Source organism: Rhipicephalus microplus, chromosome 8 (assembly GCF_043290135.1).
Source record: "Rhipicephalus microplus isolate Deutch F79 chromosome 8, USDA_Rmic, whole genome shotgun sequence".
Taxonomy (NCBI): domain Eukaryota; kingdom Metazoa; phylum Arthropoda; class Arachnida; order Ixodida; family Ixodidae; genus Rhipicephalus; species Rhipicephalus microplus.
Window position 1 is genome coordinate 6043817 of NC_134707.1, and position 22551 is coordinate 6066367.

Genomic DNA, 22551 nt, shown 5'->3' on the forward strand with positions numbered 1-22551 from the left:
CCTATGACACGTGCTTCGCCTGCTGATGCATTGATTGGGCATGGCTTTTATTCCCTCGCTTTTTTTCAATAATTCTTTTCGGCAGATATATTTTGCCACATTACGAAAAAAAATAATTGAAAGTCCACGCTTCGTCTGTCCACTATGTTCTTTTTCTCTATGTTCACGCGCTGAAAAAGCTTGCCAGTATCACTACGCACCAACTAGCCCAAGCTTCCACTCTTGTAAATTGTGGTGCACACAATAATGGTGATTATTTTACTCAGCATGAAGAGAATCTTCCAGAATGGGAAAGAAAATAACCATTCTGAAGAAGATGATTCGAAACAGATCCAGTCAAAAAATGCAGGGGCTGTGAGTCACCGTAGACGTTGTACCCGACTCCGAGGCAAAGGAAGCAGCAGTGCTCATCGCGTGGAGAAATCAGCATTCGAGTTCGAGCCTTCACCACTCTCCTCGCCTGCTTTTTTCAGCCTGAGAGGTCAACATACATTCTTTGGTAGCTTTAGAGTCCACTCATATGCAAAGCTGCCAGCCATTGGCACTGACTTCGTCAGAGCTTCAGTGGCCACCACCATCATCAACATTCGTATGTGCGCCCGCATCATGTTGTGCTGCTGCTCGCAATGATGCAAATGACGAGACGCATAATGCAGACGTCTATTTAATGCCAAAAAAAAAATGGCAGCATATCCACGGAGTGAATGATAGAGAGTGGGGCGAAGAATTCGTCCGTCCATTCGTTCTTGCTTCCGTCCGTCCATGCGTCCGTCAGTGTGACCGTCCATGCGTCCATCAGCCCGTCAGTGCGTGCGTCTGTTCGTGCGCCCGTCCCTGCGTTCGTCCATGCAGCCGCCCCTGCGTCCGTTCATGCGTCCATCCATGTATCTGTCTATGTGTCCGTTGGTCCACTTATTCAACACTCCAAGTACCACCATCTCGCATCTTTTCATCATATATTCCCCATATAGAAGCACCGCCATCCAGCGGACATTCCAAGGACTAAACGAGAGGCGGCACACGCACACTTTCTTACGGCTTGCGCTTCGGGTCCACTTCCCACCTTTAACCACCTCGAGTTCATGGTATATACTAGTTCACTGTATTCATGGCACTGCGGCCGAACGCTCGCTAAACCTTTCGTAAACCAAAGAGGTTACGCCCAGCGAGTATGACGTAGCAAACTTTTTTCAGTCAGATAGTGCTCAATGTACATGCCAATGGCTGCTAATGGGAAATGAGAGGCGGAGAATCCGGCTTTTACTTTCTTACAGCTTGTGCTTCATATCTACTTCCCATTTTTAACCACCTCGAGTTAATTCATGGTATATACAAGTTCATTGTATTCATGGCACTGCGGCCCAACTCTCGCTAAACCTTTCTAAAACCAAGGAGGTTACACCCAGCGAGTATAACGTAGCAACCCTTTTTTGTCAGATAGGGATCAATGTACATGCCAATGGCTGCTAATGATGATCGCAGCCTGCGCGTTAACTAAAAGCCGAATGCTCCTGTCTCTCATTCCCCATTAGCAGCCATTGACATGTACATTGAGAACTATTTTTTGTTGTTCAACAACGCACAGAAGTCTCTCACCGGCACTACCTTGGAGGTCGAAATGTTATACTTGTTACGTACTACGGGGGACGAACGGGTGCCGTTATAAGGAGCTTCGTCCCTAAAAATAAAACATATCTTCACGAAGACAATCATGACGAGGGGGCGAATAGTTAATGTATATGCTGCATTTAGGTAGCATATACAGTGACCCCTAAACCGGGTGCTGTCAGTGGCGTTTGATTTCATCTCAATTCACCAGATTGCATGTGAGTGGGAGATAATTAAAAGAAACCAGAAAAGAACACTGAAAAACTAGAAACTAAACAAAAGTATGGCGTGCGATGTGCATAATATTTACCATAAACGTCCATAGCCCTGATAAATTTGCATAGCGCAGATGCGAAAAACGCGACCTCGAAAAAACAAACAGCCGCTAGCACAAGCTGCGAAAAATGTTAAATCACTTGCTGGTGTACAAGGCGTATTTCGCACTGCTCAAAAAGGATGTCGTGACTTTTTTTTTTTTTTGAGAAAGCCGTGATGCGGCTATACGCCACCAAAACTTTACTTGTGGACCGCTTGACTTCAATATTTTTCAGTATTTCTTACGAACTCCCGCGACAGCTTGCGTTCTAACGAAGCCTACACAAATAAACTGTCAGCATTGCTCAAGTGTATTTTTTGATAAACGGTAATTAGGGAGAGACCTGGACTCAACATGATATGTGTGTCTGAAATGGTTGTGTCCACGCTAGAGCAGGAAATTTTTTTTGTCTGTTTAGCCACCATCACTCATCGTTTATGCCAGATTTCAGAAAACTGAAATAACTAACTTTCCAACAAGAGAGCTTTTAGGTTGCTCTTCGCCCCTCCCATCTGGCCAATTGCCAGAAAAAAGTACATAACAAAACATATTAATCATATCGTTCTGAAACTTGATTGATTGATTTAATAGTTGATTCGTATTTAGGGTTTAACGTCCCAAAACCACCATAGATTATGAGAGACGCCGTAGTGGAGGGCTCCGGAAACTTCTACCATTTGAGGTTCTTTACGTTCCCGTAAATCTGTGCACCCGGGCCTACAGTACTTTCACTTCCATCAAAAGTGCAGCCTTCGCCATTTAAAACACTGAGCATTAACTCAATGTTCAAGTCCCAACGTTCTTCCCAGCTGAAGTAATGCACTATATAGCCCCTATACCGCTAGCCAGTGGGGCTTTGCGTAGTGCACAATACTTGTGTTCACTTGTTGTGAATTGCAGCCTGCGTAATTTCACAGTTCTACGGCGCTGCGTTTGCCGGTAAAGCCCAATTATAGCAGCACGAGCAGTTCTCTGAATAATATTCATGTCCAACCTTCCTGTCCTCCCTGTCTTCCTCCACCTCCTCTGTCGGAACGTGCGTGTTGTCAACAATGCTCCAAAAGCAATGAGCAGATAAAAAAATCTAGGCGTACTTATTCACCGCCAAGCCCTAAACTCGAGAGATCCAAAAACGGTAGACTGAAGACAATTACAAACCCAGACTTTCCACAACCCCATTCATATCAGGAGGAGACATCCAGACGTCTATCCAGATGACACTTGAAAATCGTGCGGTTGGACTGACGCATCACTTAGGCCCATTCTCTGGGAATGCTTCATTTCATCAGAACAAAATGCAGTTTCCCCAGGTGAAGCTGCGGCGCGTTGGACGGCGCTGCTCCAACCTCCAGGATCAACTGTGTGCCATCCAGCAAGCTCGTGAGGAGGCGAAGAAAGAGGGTCTTCGGTCCACCTCGGCGGCAGCCTAGGCCCAGGCCACAAATTTGCCGGAGTTATTGATAAAGCTGTCACCACCACACTTCATAATAGACAGGCCTCAAGCCTCATTTACTAATGTTTACTTTCGTGAGCGCGTTTTCCCATCTGCATTGTAAACGATATCTCCCGCATCAGGATAACCCTAAATCTCATCTTGCGAAAATTGTTGGCGTATTATGCTTCTATTTTGTTTTCTTTTTTTTTTTTTGAAGCGAGAAAACACAGTCCTTGAGTCCCAGCAATTTGAAATACTGAGTTCAAGTATGAACAAACTGTCTAGTTTAATTTGCGGGAATTCCGGAATGTTGAAGCTGATTTCCAAGCGCATTGAAGAGGGAAGGTCTGCAAGGAACCAGCGTGGAACTACTGCGGGATAACATTGACATACGATCAACTGGTGGTGGACAGAAAGAAAACCAAGAAATTACACCCAAACGCGGATATGCCTACTGGAAGAGCCAGCCCTCCGTGTCTGCAAACCCTGTATAGTCACCATCATTGGCACTTATTGTTGGCGTGGTGGCTGAGGGCACTTGAGGAAGCAGTCATAATATGATACCTGCCACTAGACAGAAAAAAGGGTCAAGTGAAAGGCGGGGAGACTAATCAGAAGAAAAGTTTCGGTTTGCTACCCTGCATCGGCACTTTTCTTTTGTTCCTCGCTCTGCAGCCGCCGGTAATATAGCGCGGTGAGAATTTGCTACCGACGCCTCCTTGACACTCCATTTTCGGTTGTTGTTTTTCGAACGTTCAGCTGGTGGTAGTTTAACGACGTCCTCGCAATGGAGAGACGTGCAAATAGCACGAAGTTTTATATCATGAGCATGCAACGGGTGACGAAATGAATGATCTTCATAGAAAAAAATATATGTGAAAGCAAGATAAGTGCTTTCCATCTCTACTTGGAAACTGTCGCTTCAAGTGTTGTTTCTTTTCTTTATTTACAAGCACCGATGCTTTCTAGATTGAACCTTTGCTATTTGTTGCGTTTTAATACTCCTTATAGATATTTTTGGATGGGTAGAAACTCCCTGTAAATGTCTGAGTTCATTATTAAAATGCAAAAACAAAGCATCATGTCTTGTCAAGCATTGGCCTAATAGTAAATGCTCATTTTCGTCATAAGTTTCGAAGAAAAAAACTTCTACCTTAACGCGACGAGCACAAAGTAAGCAGAAAAACTCCGGGCCCATGTGAAATCACGCATCTGAATATCAGAAGCAAGAAGACAGCGATATATTTGGGTTTGCTTTCAAATGCATAAGGCACGGTCTTGCTTTTGCTGCCCAGCGACCCAGAGTTAAAAGGCAATTCAGTCAACACTACACGACCTTACAATCCCAAGCAAAAGGCAGTTAAGGTCGAGGAACAGATTCTCCACATAACACGACAGTCTTTACGCCCACAATGTGATGATAGGGTAAGCATATCCGAGTCACTGCCTTTGTTTAACAAACACCTTGAAATAAACTACAGCGAACTTCATATAGACGTGAAACTGAACACATAAATAATGTACAGGTAAGGTCTTTATAAAAAACGCAGGCCAGCTGGCTGAGAACCTTAGAATGACACAGCATGCTTTTCGTGGCGTTCGTTTGTGGCTTTCTCGGGATCACGTCAGCAGGTGAGTGATCCCATCCTGCAGCGGTGTGCAGGTGAAATGCGTTACCAATGATTTAGAAGGTGATTTTGGTTGCAGATTTCGACATTTTTATCTGAACTCCACATTAACTACACATGCTTGAGGGCGCGAATGAGATAGATGTTTCCGAAATCGCATTGATGATCAGGTGCATGACTCAATGCGCAGCGAGCTGCTCCTACGTTGGGATAGTCAGGTCAAGCCCAATCGCCGAATTTCGGGACCTTCTGGGCAGCCCATAGCTGGGCCTCAGCATGGAGGCTCCCGATAGCGCAAAGCCACTTGTCTTCAGTCATTTGGTCCGTGTCTCGTAATGAGAGGCAACGCCCGGTCATATGTTCTAGGCTAACGGCCAAGAACGAGTTGTTGGGCTAGTTGGTTTATTCTGAAGGAATAACGCCCTATTCTGTCTCGTATTCTGTCCCCCCCCCCTCCTTTTTTTTTCGTCTATTTTGGTTGCGTAGTCAACATTTCTTCTAGGCTAGCGAATTATTTGAAGTGACTACAAGATCTGTTCAGATACTGTGAAGATAAACTTTACCCAATAAAGCCGACCTGGGAAATAACAATAATCGGATAGTACGAGCTGCAAGTACAAAAACTGCAGTTGAACACTTGGCGCATATTTTAATTTCTGATCAACTCAACTACCTTAATCTTTACATCTTATTGATTTCTATTTCCAATGATCACATTAGAAGCGTGCTTGCTAGTGTTGACTTGCTAGACTTGTGTGAGAAAACATACAATGTTTATTTGCAACTGTACCTGCTACTGTGTACATGTTTTCACTGCTTTAAAAGCTCTATGTGTGGTTGGCAGTGTGAATAAACAGGCGAAAATGGTGGCCACCGAAGTGATGAGTGATCTCTCTATTTCCTCTTTCAGATCCATTCAGGGAAGAATTAGTATACCCGGAACTACTTCAGGAAAGGAGTGAAAACGGGGAGCTCCTGCTGCGAATTCAGGACACGACTTTGCGCCTGAAGAAGAGCACGGTGCTGGCCCACGACCTTTTTCTGGACACGACGAGCGACGGCGATGAAAGTGAATACACGCTTGTAAGAGCGCATGCCTATCTTCCTCGACGTTTTTCGTGAGCCTTCGTGGTTCCAGTGAGTCTTCCTCGAGTAGAAATGCTCACTAGCCCAATATTCTAGGTACACATACATGCGTGACTCTGTGTTGAAAGAGATACATAAACTAATTTGGGGTCCCAAAGGACTCCCCCTCGAATGCACACTGATGTCCAAAGACCCTGCACGTAGCTCTTTGAACGTAATTGGGCGAAATGGGACTAGCTGTTTGACGCTAATTCTTTTCTAGCGATAGTTATTATGTTACCTCAAAAACGGCCGTTTTTAGCACCGCAATCCACCGCAGCTTCAACCACTGTGCGTAACCGCTATCGAGCGATATAAAACAAAGGAAATTAATAACAGTATATCAATGTTACGATGGGACTCTAAAGAACTGGTTATATATGAAATACGCTAGTGTGTATATAAGTAATTACATAAAACATATGCCACTGTGTATATAACTATCAATGAAAACTAACAGACAGCAATGCCAGGGGAAGTATAGGGGAAATTGATAGATGCCATTGCAATGTAATTTTATATTTACTTTACAATTTCTTCTAATAACCTTCTCTACAGTTTCCTTGGCATTACTGTCGTTTGGTCGTCACTAATATTGTTCCTAAGAAAGAAAAACGAGCCCTTACATTTACACTTTTCTTCGTGTATATAACTGGTTACATAAAACGTATGCTACTGGCTATATATAAAACATATGCATGCCAACCCGTGGCAATTCCACTGCTGCACGACCACATTATTTAAAAGTAAGAAAGCGTGACGATCATGAACAGGTTGTCGCGCAAAGCATGACTTGCGTAAAATAAATTAGAACTAACATACACTGTTGCCAAGGAAAGTACAGGGGATGTTATTAGTAGTAATTCCGATGTAAATTGGAAGCAATGAAATAGGGCAAAATAATATATATATATATATATATATATATATATATATATATATATATATATATATATATATATATATATATATATATATATATATATATATATATATATATATATATATATATATATATTTGTGTGCGTGTGTTGTGTATAAGATGGGCATAAAAGACAACGAAGTGCTTCAGTCTCCACTATCTACTTCCTTGCATTCGATAAAATCATTATCACATATTTAATTATTGTGCTTAATCTTTTACTGCTTCTAGAATTGTCTATAAGAACTGCCCAACTACTGTAGCTTAAAAGGGGAAGTAAGTGGTTTGTGTTAGGGCGGTGGATTGCATGACCTGTCTCGCTGGGTAATCTGCACAGGTGTATGCGGCAACCATGGATGTAGCCAGGAAATTTTAACGGGGAAGGTCTTTTGACGGAGGACTTACTCACTTTTTATGTGTAAGGTCATGTGCGTACTTTTGTGTGCGCGTGTATATATGCACATGTGAATTGCGACATTTCAGGGACAAAAGGGTGGCTGAGAGCTCCCTGTTCTTGGCTGTACTAATAAGGTCAGGAGGACAGCCCGCCTCAAAGATACGCTCTGAAAGATATCTAGAAACTACGATGTACGCTCCGTGGAATCAATAAAAAAAATCTTGAAGCAGTTTTGTGCACAATCATCACAAGAAGCCAATCAATGAGCTATCACTGAGAGGGAAAGTACAGGAATTCAGAGTGTCGCTGCAGAACAGGTACTCGGCTCTTAGAGAGGAAACCAACCTTAGCGTAGATACAATGAATGATAATCTAACGAGTATCATTACGGAGTGTGCAGTGGAAGTTGGAGGCAGGGTAGTTAGACAGGACACTGGCAAGCTTTCCCAGGAAACGAAGAACCTAATTAAGAAGCGTCAATGCATGAAAGTGTCAAATACAACAGACAATATAGAACTGGCAGAGCTTTCAAAGTTGATTAATAGGCGTAAAGTATGCGATGTAAGAAGGTATAACATGGAGAGAATTGAACACGCTCGGAAAAACGGAGGAAGCGTCAAAGCAGTGAAGAGGAAACTTGGGATAGGCAGAAGTCGAATGTATGCACTAAGGGACAAAGAAGGCAAAATAACTACCAATATGGATAGGATAGTTTAAATAGCGGAGGAGTTTTACAGAGATCTGTACAGTAGCCGAGACAACCACGACCTTAATACTATAAGAACTAGCAGTAACCCAGATGACACCCCACCAGTAATGATAGAAGAAGTCAGAAAAGTTTTGGAGAGCATGCAAAGTGGCAAAGCTGCTGGTGAGGATCAGGTAACATCAGACTTGCTGAAAGATGGAGGACAGATTGTGTTAGAAAAACTAGCCACCCTGTTTACGAGGTGTCTCCTGACGGGATGGGTACCAGAGTCTTGGAAGAACGCTAAAATCATCTTAATACATTAGAAAGGAGATGACAAGGACTTGAAGAATTACAGGCCGATCAGCTTGCTCTCTGTAGTATACAAGCTATTTACAAAGGTAATTGCTAACAGAGTAAAGAAAACATTAGAATTCAATCAACCAAAGGAACAAGCAGGATTTCGAACAGGCTACTCAACAATTGACCACATTCATACTATCAGTCAGGTAATAGAGAAATGCTCAGAGTATAACCAACCACTATACATAGCCTTCATAGATTACGAGAAGGCGTTTGATTCAGTAGAAATATCAGCCGTCATGCAGACACTGCGGAATCAGGGCGTAGATGAAGTATATATAAACATTCTGGAAGAAATCTACAGGGGATCAACTGCTACCATAGTGCTTCATAAAGAAAGCAACAGAATACCAATCAAGAAGGGTGTAAGGCAGGGGGGCACAATCTCCCCAATGCTATTTACCACGTGCTTACAGGAGGTTTTCAGAAGCCTAGAATGGGAACAGTTAGGGATAAGAGGTAATGGAGAATACCTTAGTAACCTGCGCTTCGCCGATGACATTGCATTGCTGAGTAACTCAGGGGACGAATTGCAACTCATGATTACGGAGTTAGACAAGGAGAGCAGAAAGGTGGGTCTTAAAATTATTCTGCAGAAAACGAAAGTAATGTACAACAACCTCGGAAAGGAGCAGTGCTTCGAGATAGGTAATAGTGCACTTGAAGTTGTAAAAGACTATGTCTACTTAGGGCAGGTAATAACCGCAGAGCCTAACCACGAGATTGAAGTAACTAGAAGAATAAGAATGGGGTGGAGTAAATTCGGCAAGCACTCTCAAATTATGAAAAGTAGATTGCCACTATCCCTCAAGAGGAAGGTATATAACAGCTGTATCTTGCCAGTACTTAGCTACGGAGCAGAAACCTGGAGACTTACAAAGAGGGTTCAGCTTAAATTGAGGACGACGCAGCGAGCAATGGAAAGAAAAATGGTAGGTGTGACATTAAGAGACAAGAAGAGAGCAGAGTGGATTAGGGAACAAACGGGGGTTAAGGATATCATAGCTGAAATCAAGAAGAGGAAATGGACATGGGCCGTGCATGTAGCACGTAGACAGGATAACCGCTGGTCATTAAGGGTAACTAACTGTATTCCCAGGGAAGGTAAGCGGGTTAGGGGGAGACAGCAGGTTAGGTGGGCAGATGAGATTAAGAAGTTTGCGGGTATAAATTGGCAGCAGCAAGCACAGGACCGGGTTAACTGGCGGAACATGGGAGAGGCCTTTGTCCTGCAGTGGACGTAGTCAGGCTGATGATGATGATGATGATGATGATGATGATGATCACATTGACAGAGAACCCACAGCCTCAACTTCATTTTACCTAAATGTAACACCAATTATGGCAAAATGACGTCCACCTTCGCGGTCATTAAATTGTGGAATAACCTGCCCTATACACTAAAATCATCATCATCTCTTCATGCATTCAAACGTGATCTTAAAAGCTTCATCTTGCATAACTAGGTTGACAACGATGATTACTTAATGATTCTTATGTATCCGGGCATGAAATGGGAAAGTCTTTGCAAATTTAGGTTATTGCTTTATGGCGTGATTATGTTTTACTTGTATAACTTATTACTATTGTTCTTGTGTCGCATTCTGACTGCCTTTTTTGTTTATTTGATGTTATTTTATGTAAGTTCACGGTTTACTTTTCACATGTGTTGCGTATTTTACGTGCTGTTATAATTAATAATTTTATTGTTATTGTTAACCGAGGGTCCCACTGCAGTCGCTTGACTTTGGGACCCTCGTTTGCATACTACATTCTACGAATTTTGTATTTTGAATGAATGAATAAACTGAACTGGAACTGGAACTGGAACTCGGGACTAAATGTTCCAAGTCTGGTTGCCACCGAGTAGCAGTGTCTGCTGGTTGCTAAATGCGACATAATCTTTTTGTTCCTGGCATTAGTTTTTTGAAACATATTGTGAGAACATAACTTTTTTTTTCAGTGGAATGGAACCAGCCTAGAAGAGAACCTTTACCATGACAGTGAGCACCAGTCATCGATTATGTTTCACCAAGTTAACAGTACAGTAAAAGTGGTAAGTTTTTTTTTTAAAGTTACCATAAGAATTCTCCTTTCTGAAACATGACCTGACAGGCTTCAGACACTTTGACTTTCCACACGCATGACCTCCGAGATTTGCACGCACCAGGAAACTTTTGTTAGCACAGCACGTTTCGGGGGTGATAGCACACAAATCTATACGTCAGTTTATATTCTAGAACTCCTCCGTTCATTTCAGGAAGGCATTCTCAGCCCAGACTGGAGAATCGCAGCTCTGTCGTCGGTCGAACGCTCGGAAGATGCTGCAGTGCCCCACAGGGTTTACCGAATTCAAGGCACAGACATCATGAACGGTTAGACATCAGCTCGTTTTCGTGCCAACAATTTTCTTTTTTTTTCTTTTGCACGGCACTTGCGCTCGAGTACAACATCCCTGCATAGAAATTTGGCTTACTTATTAGGGATGAGAACCGAGATTTCAGATCTTGGTACTCCTCGGAGCACTTCTGGTTTACCAGCTACATCCTGTTGAAATTCAGAAAATTTGTTTTAAAGAACAAAGCTGTAACAAAATAGACTTTCTTTGAAAATTCATTTTGAAAAAAAGTTGAAAACCACATTTAAATCACATATCCTAGCATACATTGTCTGAAGGGTGAATTATCCTTCTTCAGAAATAACTAAATTTAATTAATTTTTCAGTACGCTCTGGTGTTGCCCCCTGTTGCGGCGCATGAACTGAGCTAAAGAAGATAAGTGGCTATCCGCTATTAAGAGGCCCAATTTCGGGGATCAACTGTGGGCAGTCCAGAGTGCTCGCGTAGCGGTGGTCGGGCTTGGCCTCACTGTCCCACCGTGGGAACGGCCCAGTGCGTGTTCAGTCGTGCACTTCAAGACTTACCATAAGGTTTAGCATTCGTCCATTCGTGAAACTTGTCTTCATATTAGCCAGATAAATCATAATCTAATAAGATAAGACCTCAAGCGTCAGATAAGTTGGCGTCTTTTCTTCCAGAATTAACGTTTCTGCCCAATTCGACCTTTGTTTACAGATCTCGCTTTTCGTGATCTTAATATAAACATTCCTGTGTTCAGAAGACCAAGACGAACAACGTTAGGTAAGGACTTTTTTTACTTTTTGTTTATTGGCTTTTTAAGCACTTGTTTACACTTGTTCACTTATCAGGAATCTGTAAGAACTACAAAGAAATGTTGCTTTAACAGCAATCCATCTGGTGTCCGGATGGCTAGTTCTGTCATCATTTTCCGTTAGGCAGTTTTTTTTTTTCGCATTGTCAGTGTACATATGCGAGCGTGAATAAAAATAGCCCCACTGCGGGGGTCAAGTGGCTAAGGTACACGGCTGCTGACCTGCAGGTCACGGGTTCGAATCCCGGCTACGGCGGCTACATTTCCGATGGAGGCGGAAATGTTGTAGGCCCGTGTGCTCAGATTTGGGGGCACGTTGAAGAACCCCAGGTGGTCGAAATTTCCGGAGCCCTCCACTACGGCGTCTCTCATATTCATATGGTGGTTTTGTGACGTTAAACCCCATATATCAATCAATCAATCAATCAATCAATAAAAAATAGGAAAATGCATTTCTAGATGAGCCACGAAAGATAGGGAATGAACGGTGCGTAAGCGGAACGTGAACTGATAAGATTACAGATAGTACAAAGGCCCGCACCACGCTCCCCCCCCCCCCCAAAAAAAAAAGAAAAAGGAGTGAGTTATTGTCTCCTGGCGTTTCTGGTCTTTTTGGCGGAGACTTCGTGATGCAGGAACAGTGATTCCCGGAACGACCTTAACAAAACATGCTCTCTATTGGTGTTTATAGACGAAAGGTGAAGTGTGGATTATCTCCTGGACTGCTCTTCCTCTGCCTTGCTTGTCTTCCTTGTCTCGCACGTCTCTCATGTGCAATCTACTGATTACATTCACTTCAACTTGCGCCTTTGCGATGGTGCAAGTGGCGATGACAGCCTCTAGCCGACAAGCGCGAACTAGACTCAATGCTTGGTGCTCACGTTGTACGCGTGCCTTTAAGACACAATGGGCCAGTAAGCTTCCGTAGGAATTAAGGGCAGCAAAGGTGAAGGGGAAACTACTGCCTCATGTTCGAACTCGGGTTGGTGGGGAGCCCTTTAAAAATGCTGAGTGATTGATTTATTGATATATGGGGTTTAACGTCCCAGAACCACCATATATTTACGAGAGACGCCGTAGTGGAGGGCTCCGGAAATTTCGACAACCTAGGCTTCCTTAACGCACACCTATATCTAATACACGGGCCTCGAACATTTCTCCTCCATCGGAAATGCAGCCGCCGCAACCGGGATTCAATCCCGCGACCTGCGGGTCAGCAGCCAAGTACCCTATGCACTAGATCACCGCGGCGGGGCGTTTAAACGAAATCTTGAGTAATTTCAAAGCGAATTCGACGAGAACCGAGGCCAATAAAGGACACTTGCGCTTGCGTCCCTTCTCTTCCTTTGTCTTCGCTCGTTTCGCGCTGAAACCACTCAACACGTTTAACTACATCCGACTCGCTGAAATGCCAGTTCTTCTGAAAGAAAAAAAAAATAAAAGACTTATCTCGCACATACGGCATGGTGTTTCAGACCGGATTATTCCGAGGAAGAAGCTTCCAAAGGAGTATGTCGCTGAAATATTTCTAGTATCCGACCGCCGCCATCAGAAACAGTTCGCGACAGATAAGGAACTGATTGCCTACTTCGCCGTAATGTTGAACGCAGTAAGTTGGGTTTATTTTTTTTTACTTTTCACGCATAGGTGATGTGTTATATTTTACAACGCACTATGCCAATTCAGTAACCATCTGAATACTTCTACTTAATGCTTTTATTATGGAAACGACTTATCAATTCTAGTAATGCCTACCGAATACTCCTAAATAAGATACGATTGGGTTGGACCCCAAGAAGCGCAGTGGATTAACATTCTCATTTGCTTAATAATTAGAATCTCGAAAAAATTATTATTAGTTCAAGGTAAAATATAATAATAACTAATTAATAAAACCTCATCCACGAAAAGAAGGTAAGCGTTCTATTCGGCTGAACTGGTAGCTAATGTACTATAGCTGGTGACAACCCAAGAAAATGTAAAATATATCCTTGTCCGTGCATAAAAATGTGTGCCCAATAGTGGCATATTTGTTCTACGACGTAAATTAAACTAAAAACTTAAAAATGCAACATAAAATCGATTTCCAAAACGATAAGTGAGACACTACTGTACCGGCGACCGTCATCCAAATGTTATTGTCAGGTACGTTGCTTCCAAAACTGCTTCCTTCGTACAAGGACATTCCTTGTCAGCCTCTTCTGTCCGTCTGTTTTAGGGGCATCACCTGTGGCACATACCCGCTCTAGAACGGGTATGTGCCACAGGGGATGCGGGATGCGAGATGGCGGTACTTGGAGTGTTCATTGCATGGATGCACGGGCGAACGCATGGACGGACGGACGAACTCACGGATGGATAAACAGACGGATGGAGAGACTCACAGACAGGTGCATGGATGGACGCACGGATGGTCGCGAGGACGGACGGAAGCACGGACGGGCTGACGGACGCTTCACCCCACTCATCATCATTCACTCCGTGGATATGCTGTGATTTTTTTTTTTTGGTGCACTTCAAAAAATATTTAATTATGAACGTAATCCAAGTGGCCGCACTTACTGTTGTTCGCACGTATCACAGAGTCAATCTCGTCAGTCGTCCTTCGATGCGGGTGAAGCCTGTGACTGTGCCACTTTTGAAGCTTACCGAAGCAGCACGCGTTCTAAAGGTTGATCGCCTACCGTCGTTCTAGCACTAAGTCTTCATTGCATCACTCGGGCGCACCATGCGTGTTACCTGAGCACATTCGTCAATTTTTTACAGCTGAATGTCCTATATGCCTCATCAAATGCGAATGATGACCAGCGTCGGCATCAAGAGTAGCGAGACAAAAGATCATCGCATGAAGACGTCACATAATGCCAGAAGTAGCGACGTGATTAGCAATTGTTCCTGTGGCACAGCATAACGTTACGTCACGCAAATTAAGGATGTCATGTGATGCTAGCATAACGTGAAGGCTGACGTGGCGTTATGCTCTGATGATAGCGCAACGTGACGACCGAGCAAGAATGTCATGTGATGACGTCACCACGAGACGTCCCAAAACTTCCAAAACCACCATATGAATATGAGAGACGCCGTAGCGGAGGGGTCCGGAAAATTTCGACCATTTGGGGTCCTTTAACGTGCACCCAAATCTGAGCACACAGACGTACAGCATTTCCGCCTCCATCGGAAATGCAGCCGCTGCAGCCGGGATTCGATTCCGCGATCTGCGGGTCAGTAGCCGTGTACCTTAGCCACTAGACCACCACGGCGAGGCAATCAGTCCGAGTTGGGCCGTTCATGTAGCCTAACGTGACGACCGAGCAAAACTGTGATGTGATGACGTCACGATGAGACGTCATCACATGACATCCTTGATCGGTCCGAGTTGAGCCGTTCGTGGAGGCATGCAAGAACAGCCGCGGTAGCTTCGATTTTGGAAGTAGTGCAGACAGCTTTAATAGTATGGTGGAGTAAAGTCACGGCATCGACAGCAAAAAAAAAAAAAACGAGAAGGTTTTGCCTTCGGGTCCTCTTTAATGAATATGTAAGAAATTTCGTCAGTTTTTTAATGATTATTGTTTGGTAACAATGTGCTTTCGGCGTGAAGGCAGGCCAGGAAACGGAAGTTTGGCCTCGTGGGCGGAGCTCATGTGTATTGTTAGGTCGCAGTCGACTATAAGTTTGCTTCACTTAATGCCGTTGTTATTCTCTTTTTTTTTTATCGTGCCGTGTTGTAGGTGCTGCAAACAGAGTTTCCTAAAATTAACTATAGCGGACTCTGGCGTTGCGATTCTTCAGAAAACATGGGAATGATGGGTAGTGCAGAAATGTGCCTAGTCTTCGTGCTTGCTGGCATTCGTGGCTTTGTTTACAGTCGTGTTTACACGTGGCTTTGTTTACAGTGCAGTCGTGGCTTTGTTTACTGCTGTGAATAACGGGCTGCCTTTCACTTCATTACCAAACTTGAGTTGGTGAGGCAAAAAAAAGTTATGGTGAAGTGCAACTGCTGAGCATTTGATGATTGTCGACTCGTGACAAAATGGCTTAAGGCCACGCGGTAGTCAAACAGCCCCGAAAGAACGATAGTCAGGCAAATCCGTTATCAAATGAAAAGCCGAGGCAGCTCCGATTGAACAGCCGAAGCAGCTACCCGTGATTCCTATGCTCGCTGAAGCGTAGGGTGTTGCAGCTCCCATAGACACTAGCGCCAGAGTATCCTATAAAGTTTCTACAGGAAGCTCTATGATACAACCCGTTTACCGCGCATTTAGATACTGCAGATATGAGGGTGGTGGTGGTGGTAGTGGTTAGAAGATGATAAAAGGCACCTAATTTCTGCAACCCGGTTTGGAGCACGGCGAAGTGCCTTAGATATGAGGGACAGCGTCGAATTGTATATGGTCGTGACACCTCTCACACATTAACACACGAATTTTTTCAGGTGAACGTTTGGTATGAAGGAATGAAGAAGCCCAAAGTAAGGACCAAGATCGTCGGAATCTCACGGTTCAAAGTAAGCGTACGTTCCAAGTACATCAATCTAGAGAAACACGACAAATATACTACGAATACTATAAATACACTACTCTTTCATCAAAGGCAATGCTATTTGAAATCGGGATTCAAGTTTGAATAGATCCAAGACACACGATGCCTTTTAAATTAAAAAAGCTATATCAAGCATACCAACCCTACTTCAGTGTGTACATCTTTTTTAAGCGTAAAAGTTTATTTCTCGCTAGAGCTGAAGAAAGTCAGTGCATTCTAGCAGACTTTAAGCTTCAGAGAATTGTATCGCTTTTTATGTTGTTTTTTCTAGGACTTCTTGAGATGGTAAGCGAACGCGGTAACGTGATCCTCGGTATGCCACGTTATCTACCATATCAGTACTGCTGAAGGGTGGCCTCCGTGATTACCTCCGGCAACGCCACGTCCTGGGCTACTCTCGGTGGCCACGATTGGCGCTCGCCGTGCTTAGTATTCTGAATCGGCGGCCGGAATCTCGTCAAAGCATATCTCGCAAATATCTGTGCATGAACGAAGGTGTATTTGCGAGACAGGGCTGTAAATGCAAAGCCGATCCGGCGAATAGCTTACGTTCGGTAAATGACTACATTCCATAAACGCCCGTGCATATGCAGATTCCTTCCTGTATCTAACAACACGGTAACGTAACGAAGTATACGTACAAGCTAAAAGCCTTCAACTTAGACATACAGCACAGGCGACAGACAGAAACGAACCCACACTTGATTTCCTGAAGATAGATAGATAGATAGATAGATAGATAGATAGATAGATAGATAGATAGATAGATAGATAGATAGATAGATAGATAGATAGATAGATAGATAGATAGATAGATAGATAGATAGATAGATAGATAGATAGATAGATAGATAGATAGATAGATAGATAGATAGATAGATAGATAGATAGATAGATAGATAGATAGATAGATAGATAGATAGATAGATAGATAGATAGATAGATAGATAGATAGATAGATAGATAGATAGATAGATAGATAGATAGATAGATAGATAGATAGATAGATAGATAGATAGATAGATAGATAGATAGATAGATAGATAGATAGATAGATAGATAGATAGATAGATAGATAGATAGATAGATAGATAGATAGATAGATAGATAGATAGATAGATAGATAGATAGATAGATAGATAGATAGATAGATAGATAGATAGATAGATAGATAGATAGATAGATAGATAGATAGATAGATAGATAGATAGATAGATAGATAGATGTCAAAAGTGTTTACAGTATGCACAACAATCATTTCCATTTAATAGGGTTCTTGACTGAGGACATTCGGCTGGGCGCCGCTAGCTAGGGCCTTATTCCATCATTCTAGTGTTTTCTAGAATTACACGATATCGGATCCTGAAGGCGCTAGCAGCCGGCTTAACTTCGTATAAGATTCCAATTTGTTGTTAAAGTGTACAGTGTTTCGACTTTCAGACGAAACTGTGGCGTTCATTTTTTTTTTTTTAGAAAGGCATCAATGACGTAACAGCCGGTCGTTTTCTGCTCGGCGAGGCTACTCTGAGAAAATTCATCGACTATTTCAATAGAACGTTGTCAAGAGATCCAGACGCCATTTACGTGTTCACAGGGTAAGTGTGTCACTCGTATACTGCGTGCTTCGCGAGTAGATAACAGTTTCGAACGTAGACCTCCAGACTTCATGCGGAACTCTTTCTAACGCGCACACTCTGCTAAGCCCACATTGCCGTACTAGGTTCGTACATAACCTGTTTCCTCGCAGCCATCTGCCTTGTACGTCAACTATGTGTCTGCGTAACACTTCACAAAGCATGCCGTGTCTTGGCGAGACTCATCGCCAACCGGTACAGTGGCCCAAAGGGCCGTTCTGCGAGTACAATTAAAGCAACACACTGACCCCGATTAAAAGCAAATAAAAGCACGACGTTTCGACCCCCACACCGGAGCCTTGTTCACAAGCGACTCGAGTACTGAATGATGATTCAGAACTGCCTTCCCCGAACTCTCCCGAACATTTTATTTTAAAGAGAACGTGTGGGTCCAATGAATTCACGTACTCCGACGAAATTCGCCTACTACGGGATCTAGGGGTTAAGGTGCTCCGATGCTGCTGACCCACAGGTGGCACGATCGAATGTCGGCCACGGTGATCACTTTTCATGGAGTTGAAAAGGCATGATGCCCGTTTACTTGGACTCCAGTGAGCTTCGAGGAACACCAGCTGGTCAATGCATCTGCTGCGACTGAGCTTGTTCTGTTTTTGAAGCGTTTGTTCATTTTGTTCATTTTCTCATATTTGTAAAGCTTCAACTTCTGAGGCTCGTACTTTCGGTTGAACTGCTTTCCTTCCCTCGGAATGCTGATCTCATATATATATATATATATATATATATATAGTGATGAGTTGTGATGAGCGAGACATAGAACAAGAGACAACACCTGATCCTGGGCCAGCTGTTCTTATTCTGTCTTCGTTCTTCTCTTAGCTGCCCACGCGCCCGAGCCCCAGCGTCTTTGTCTTGACAATATATATATATATATAAATATATATTGTTGAGAGGTTTATTGGCGGACACTCGGCGATGATTCGCGATAGCAACGGTCAATGCGGGGACCGACTCTTTGCACGAGCTGCTCTTCTTCTTATGAAAAGGGCGACCCACTAGAAGGCGCTGGAGAGGACGACCCACTGTACAAAGGCTTTACCACAACTACCCCGGGTACGAAAAGGGAGCCGCCTGGCGACCTAACAGCTGGTTACAATGAGCGGGTCATGGTAGGCCTTGAGGTGCTCCACGTTAACAATGTCGCGTCCTCGACGGCGCATGTCCGAAGATGGTTCGATGGGTTCAATCAAGTAGTTGACAGGGGACGTACTTGGAGAGCATGTCGCCGAGCGTACGGTTGAAGCGTTCGGTGAGGCCATTCGTCTGTGGGTGGTAAGCAGCAGTTTTGCGGTGAACAACGTTGCACTCTTTGAGAATGGCTTCAACTACTTCAGACAGGAAGACACGGCCTCGGTCACTGAGCAGTTCCTGGGGTGGACCGTGTCGCACAATGAATCGTTGGAGCAGAAAGGAGGCCACATCGCTCGCTGTAGCCGCGGGAAGAGCGGCCGTTTCGGCGTATCGCGTGAGGTGGTCTACAGCGACAATGGCCCAGCGGTTACCAGCCGACGTTAGTGGAAGTGGCCCATACAAATCGATGACAACACGCCCAAAGGGCCTGGCAGGGCAAGGTAGAGGTTGCAGACCTACCGGCGACAGGTGCGTTGAAGCTTTGCGGCGCTGACAATCTATGCAGGAGCGAACGAATTTCTGCACGTAGCGGTACATGCCGCGCCAAAACTACCGTTGGCGAATACGGTGGTAAGTCTTCGATACCTCGGAGTGCGTACATTGCGGATCAGAATGAAAAAATTCGTATATGTCAGAGCGCAGACTGCGAGGTATGACTAGTAGCCACTGGCGGCCGTCACCGTTGTAATTGCGCCTGTGTAGGAGGTCGTCACGAAGGGCGAAATGGTGGGCTTGACGACGCAACGCGCAAGTGGATGGAGTGGATGGATCAGTCAGCAAGTCTATCAGTGAGGCAATCCACTGATCCTTGCGCTGTTCAGTAGCAATGGCATCAATGCTAATCGAAGAAATCGCAAGGTGAGACGCTGAGTTGTTGGCATTGTCGTCAGGCAAGGGAGAGCGCGACAGAGCGTCGGCGTCAGCATGTTGCCTTCCATTGCGGTACAGCACGCGGATGTCATAGTCTTGCAGGCGAAGTGCCCACCGGGCGAGACGGCCTGAAGGATCTTTCAATGACGACAACCAGCATAGTGCGTGGTGGTCGGTGACGACATCAAATGGGCGACCATACAAATAAGATCGGAACTTTGCAAGGGCCCAGACGATTGCCAAACATTCTTTCTCGGTGACTGTAATTAGTCTCGGCTTTAGTAAGCGTACGGCTTGCATACGCCACGACATATTCCGCGAACCCTGGTTTGCGCTGCGCAAGGACAGCGCCGAGGCCGACACCACTGGCATCCGTGTGTACCTCTGTAGGGCCCATAGGGTCGTAGTGTCGAAGTATGGGAGGCGACGTCAATATATATATATATATATATATATATATATATATATATATATTGTTAAGAGGTTTATTAGCGAACACTCCGCGATGATTCACGACAGCGACAGTCAATGCGGGGACCGACTCTTTGCACGAGCTGTTCTTATGAAAAGGGCGACCCACTAGAAGGCGCTGGAGAGGGCGACCCACTGTTCAAAGGCTTTACCACAATATATATATATATATATATATGTGTGTGTGTGTGTGTGTGTGTGTGTGTGTGTGTGTGTATGTGTGTGTGTGTGTGTGTGTGTGTGTGTGTGTGTGTGTGTGTGTGTGTGTGTGTGTGTGTGTGTGTGTGTGTGTGTGTGTGTGTGTGTGTGTGTGTGTGTGTGTGTGTGTGTGTGTGTGTGTGTGTGTGTGTGTGTGTGTGTGTGTGTGTGTGTGTGTGTGTGTGTGTGTGTGTGTGTGAAGTGTACGTTTCAGCACAGTTTTTTCCAAGGTTCCGGCCGCTAGACCGGCCCTTATTTGAGAGGGCCGGTCCCAAATAAAGGCAGGTCCCACGGCTGAAAGATCCGATTAAAGTGTGCCTTTCAAATCCCTTCCTACTATATTAGGGCCACGGTGATACTTCCTATAGTCCCCATACATACATACATACATACATACATACATACATACATACATACATACATACATACATACATACATACATACATACATACATACATACATACATACATACATACATACATACATACATACATACATACATACATACATACATACATACATACATACATACATACATACATACATACATACATACAGAACATGTGTGTGTGTGCGTGTTATTTACAATAAAACTGGTTGTAAGGTTGTTTCAGTTTCATCGTTGTTTGCATTGCAGATGTCTGTCACCCGACACAGTACGCTCACTTATAAAAACATTTTCTTTTCAGACAAAACCTCGCTACACTCGACTATACAGGAAAAGTTAGTGGCAATCTTCTTGGTAAGTGTTTAACATTGCATGTCGTGTTTATTTCAAGCGCATTGTATCGCAAACTAATTCACGCCCGTCATTTGTACCACTTGCTTGCACCATTGGCATGGTAAAAAGTTGGTGCTCCATATCTTTCATTTCTATTATTCCTCCTTCCCTCCTCCCCAAGTGTATACCCAAACGAGCCAAGCTTGATTAACCTCCCTGTCTTTCTTCTCCATTTCTCTCTCTCTCTAATACAGGGCAATACCAGTAATCATTGAGTAAATGAATGCGAAAAACAATTCAAATTGCAATTGTGGTGAGCTCTATACTAAATACCCTTTTTGTAGTCACATATAAACCCAATAAAGTGGCTGGGGGTAGCTGTCGCGGTAGCTCAGTGGTAGAGCATCGAACGCGTCATTCGAAGGTCGCAGGTTCGGATCCTGCCCACGGCCAGTTATCTTTTCACCCACTTCTCTTCATATTTACATTACGATTCCCCTACACTTTCCATGGCATTATTGTCTGTTAGATTTCATTATATATATATATATATATATATATATATATATATATATATATATATATATATATATATATATATATATATGTATATATAATGAGATATAACAGACAGTAATGCCAAGGAATGTACAGGGGAAGTTATTAATATCAATGGAATGTAAATAAGAAGAAAGAAAAGTGGATGAAAAAATTACCAACTGTGAGCAGGAATCGAACCTACGACCTTCGAATCGTAGGTTCGATTCCTGCTCACAGTTGGTAATTTTTTCATCCACTTTTCTTTCTTCTTATTTACATTCCATTGATATTAATAACTTCCCCTGTACATTCCTTGGCATTACTGTCTGTTATATCTCATTATATTGTGTTAAAAACACGGAAAAACGAGCCCTTAGGTATACACTTCTTTCCCATATATATATATATATATATATATATATATATATATATATATATATATATATATATATATATATATATATTCATCGGGTACGAAATTCCGGCTACTACGCTCGTCATCCTATGGTCAGAATTATCCTTTTGGGCGTTTCAGATAGGACGCTTTAGCGCCGCGAATTTATATTTGTTGTCGTGGGTCCGATGTGTTCTGTTATGTCTGCAGGTATCGCAATACTATCATCTCTTTGCACTGCCCTCAAGGTCGGACTGGGCGAAGACACGGCCGGCACCTTCAGGGGAGCTTACATCGCCGCCCACGAGATTGGCCACATGTGCGTAATTTGACTGCGTCTAGCCACTTTTGAAGCACACTCTTCGTGCTTGTCGGGCG

The 22551-nt window shown here is 43.7% G+C and overlaps 1 protein-coding gene across 1 annotated transcript in view; it reads left to right on the forward strand.

Moving 5' to 3' along the window:
* Positions 1-4910: 4910 nt before the first annotated feature.
* The window catches only part of LOC119165699 (venom metalloproteinase BumaMPs1), a 32743-nt gene continuing 15102 nt past the window's right edge, over positions 4911-22551 (forward strand). The window contains exons 1-10 of the mRNA XM_037417790.2: positions 4911-4991; positions 5898-6070; positions 10446-10538; positions 10743-10857; positions 11557-11622; positions 13129-13262; positions 16089-16160; positions 17669-17790; positions 21208-21260; positions 22384-22492. Coding sequence (XP_037273687.2) covers positions 4943-4991; positions 5898-6070; positions 10446-10538; positions 10743-10857; positions 11557-11622; positions 13129-13262; positions 16089-16160; positions 17669-17790; positions 21208-21260; positions 22384-22492 — 986 coding nt within the window. The 5' untranslated portion in view covers positions 4911-4942. The remainder of the gene's footprint in view (positions 4992-5897; positions 6071-10445; positions 10539-10742; positions 10858-11556; positions 11623-13128; positions 13263-16088; positions 16161-17668; positions 17791-21207; positions 21261-22383; positions 22493-22551) is intronic.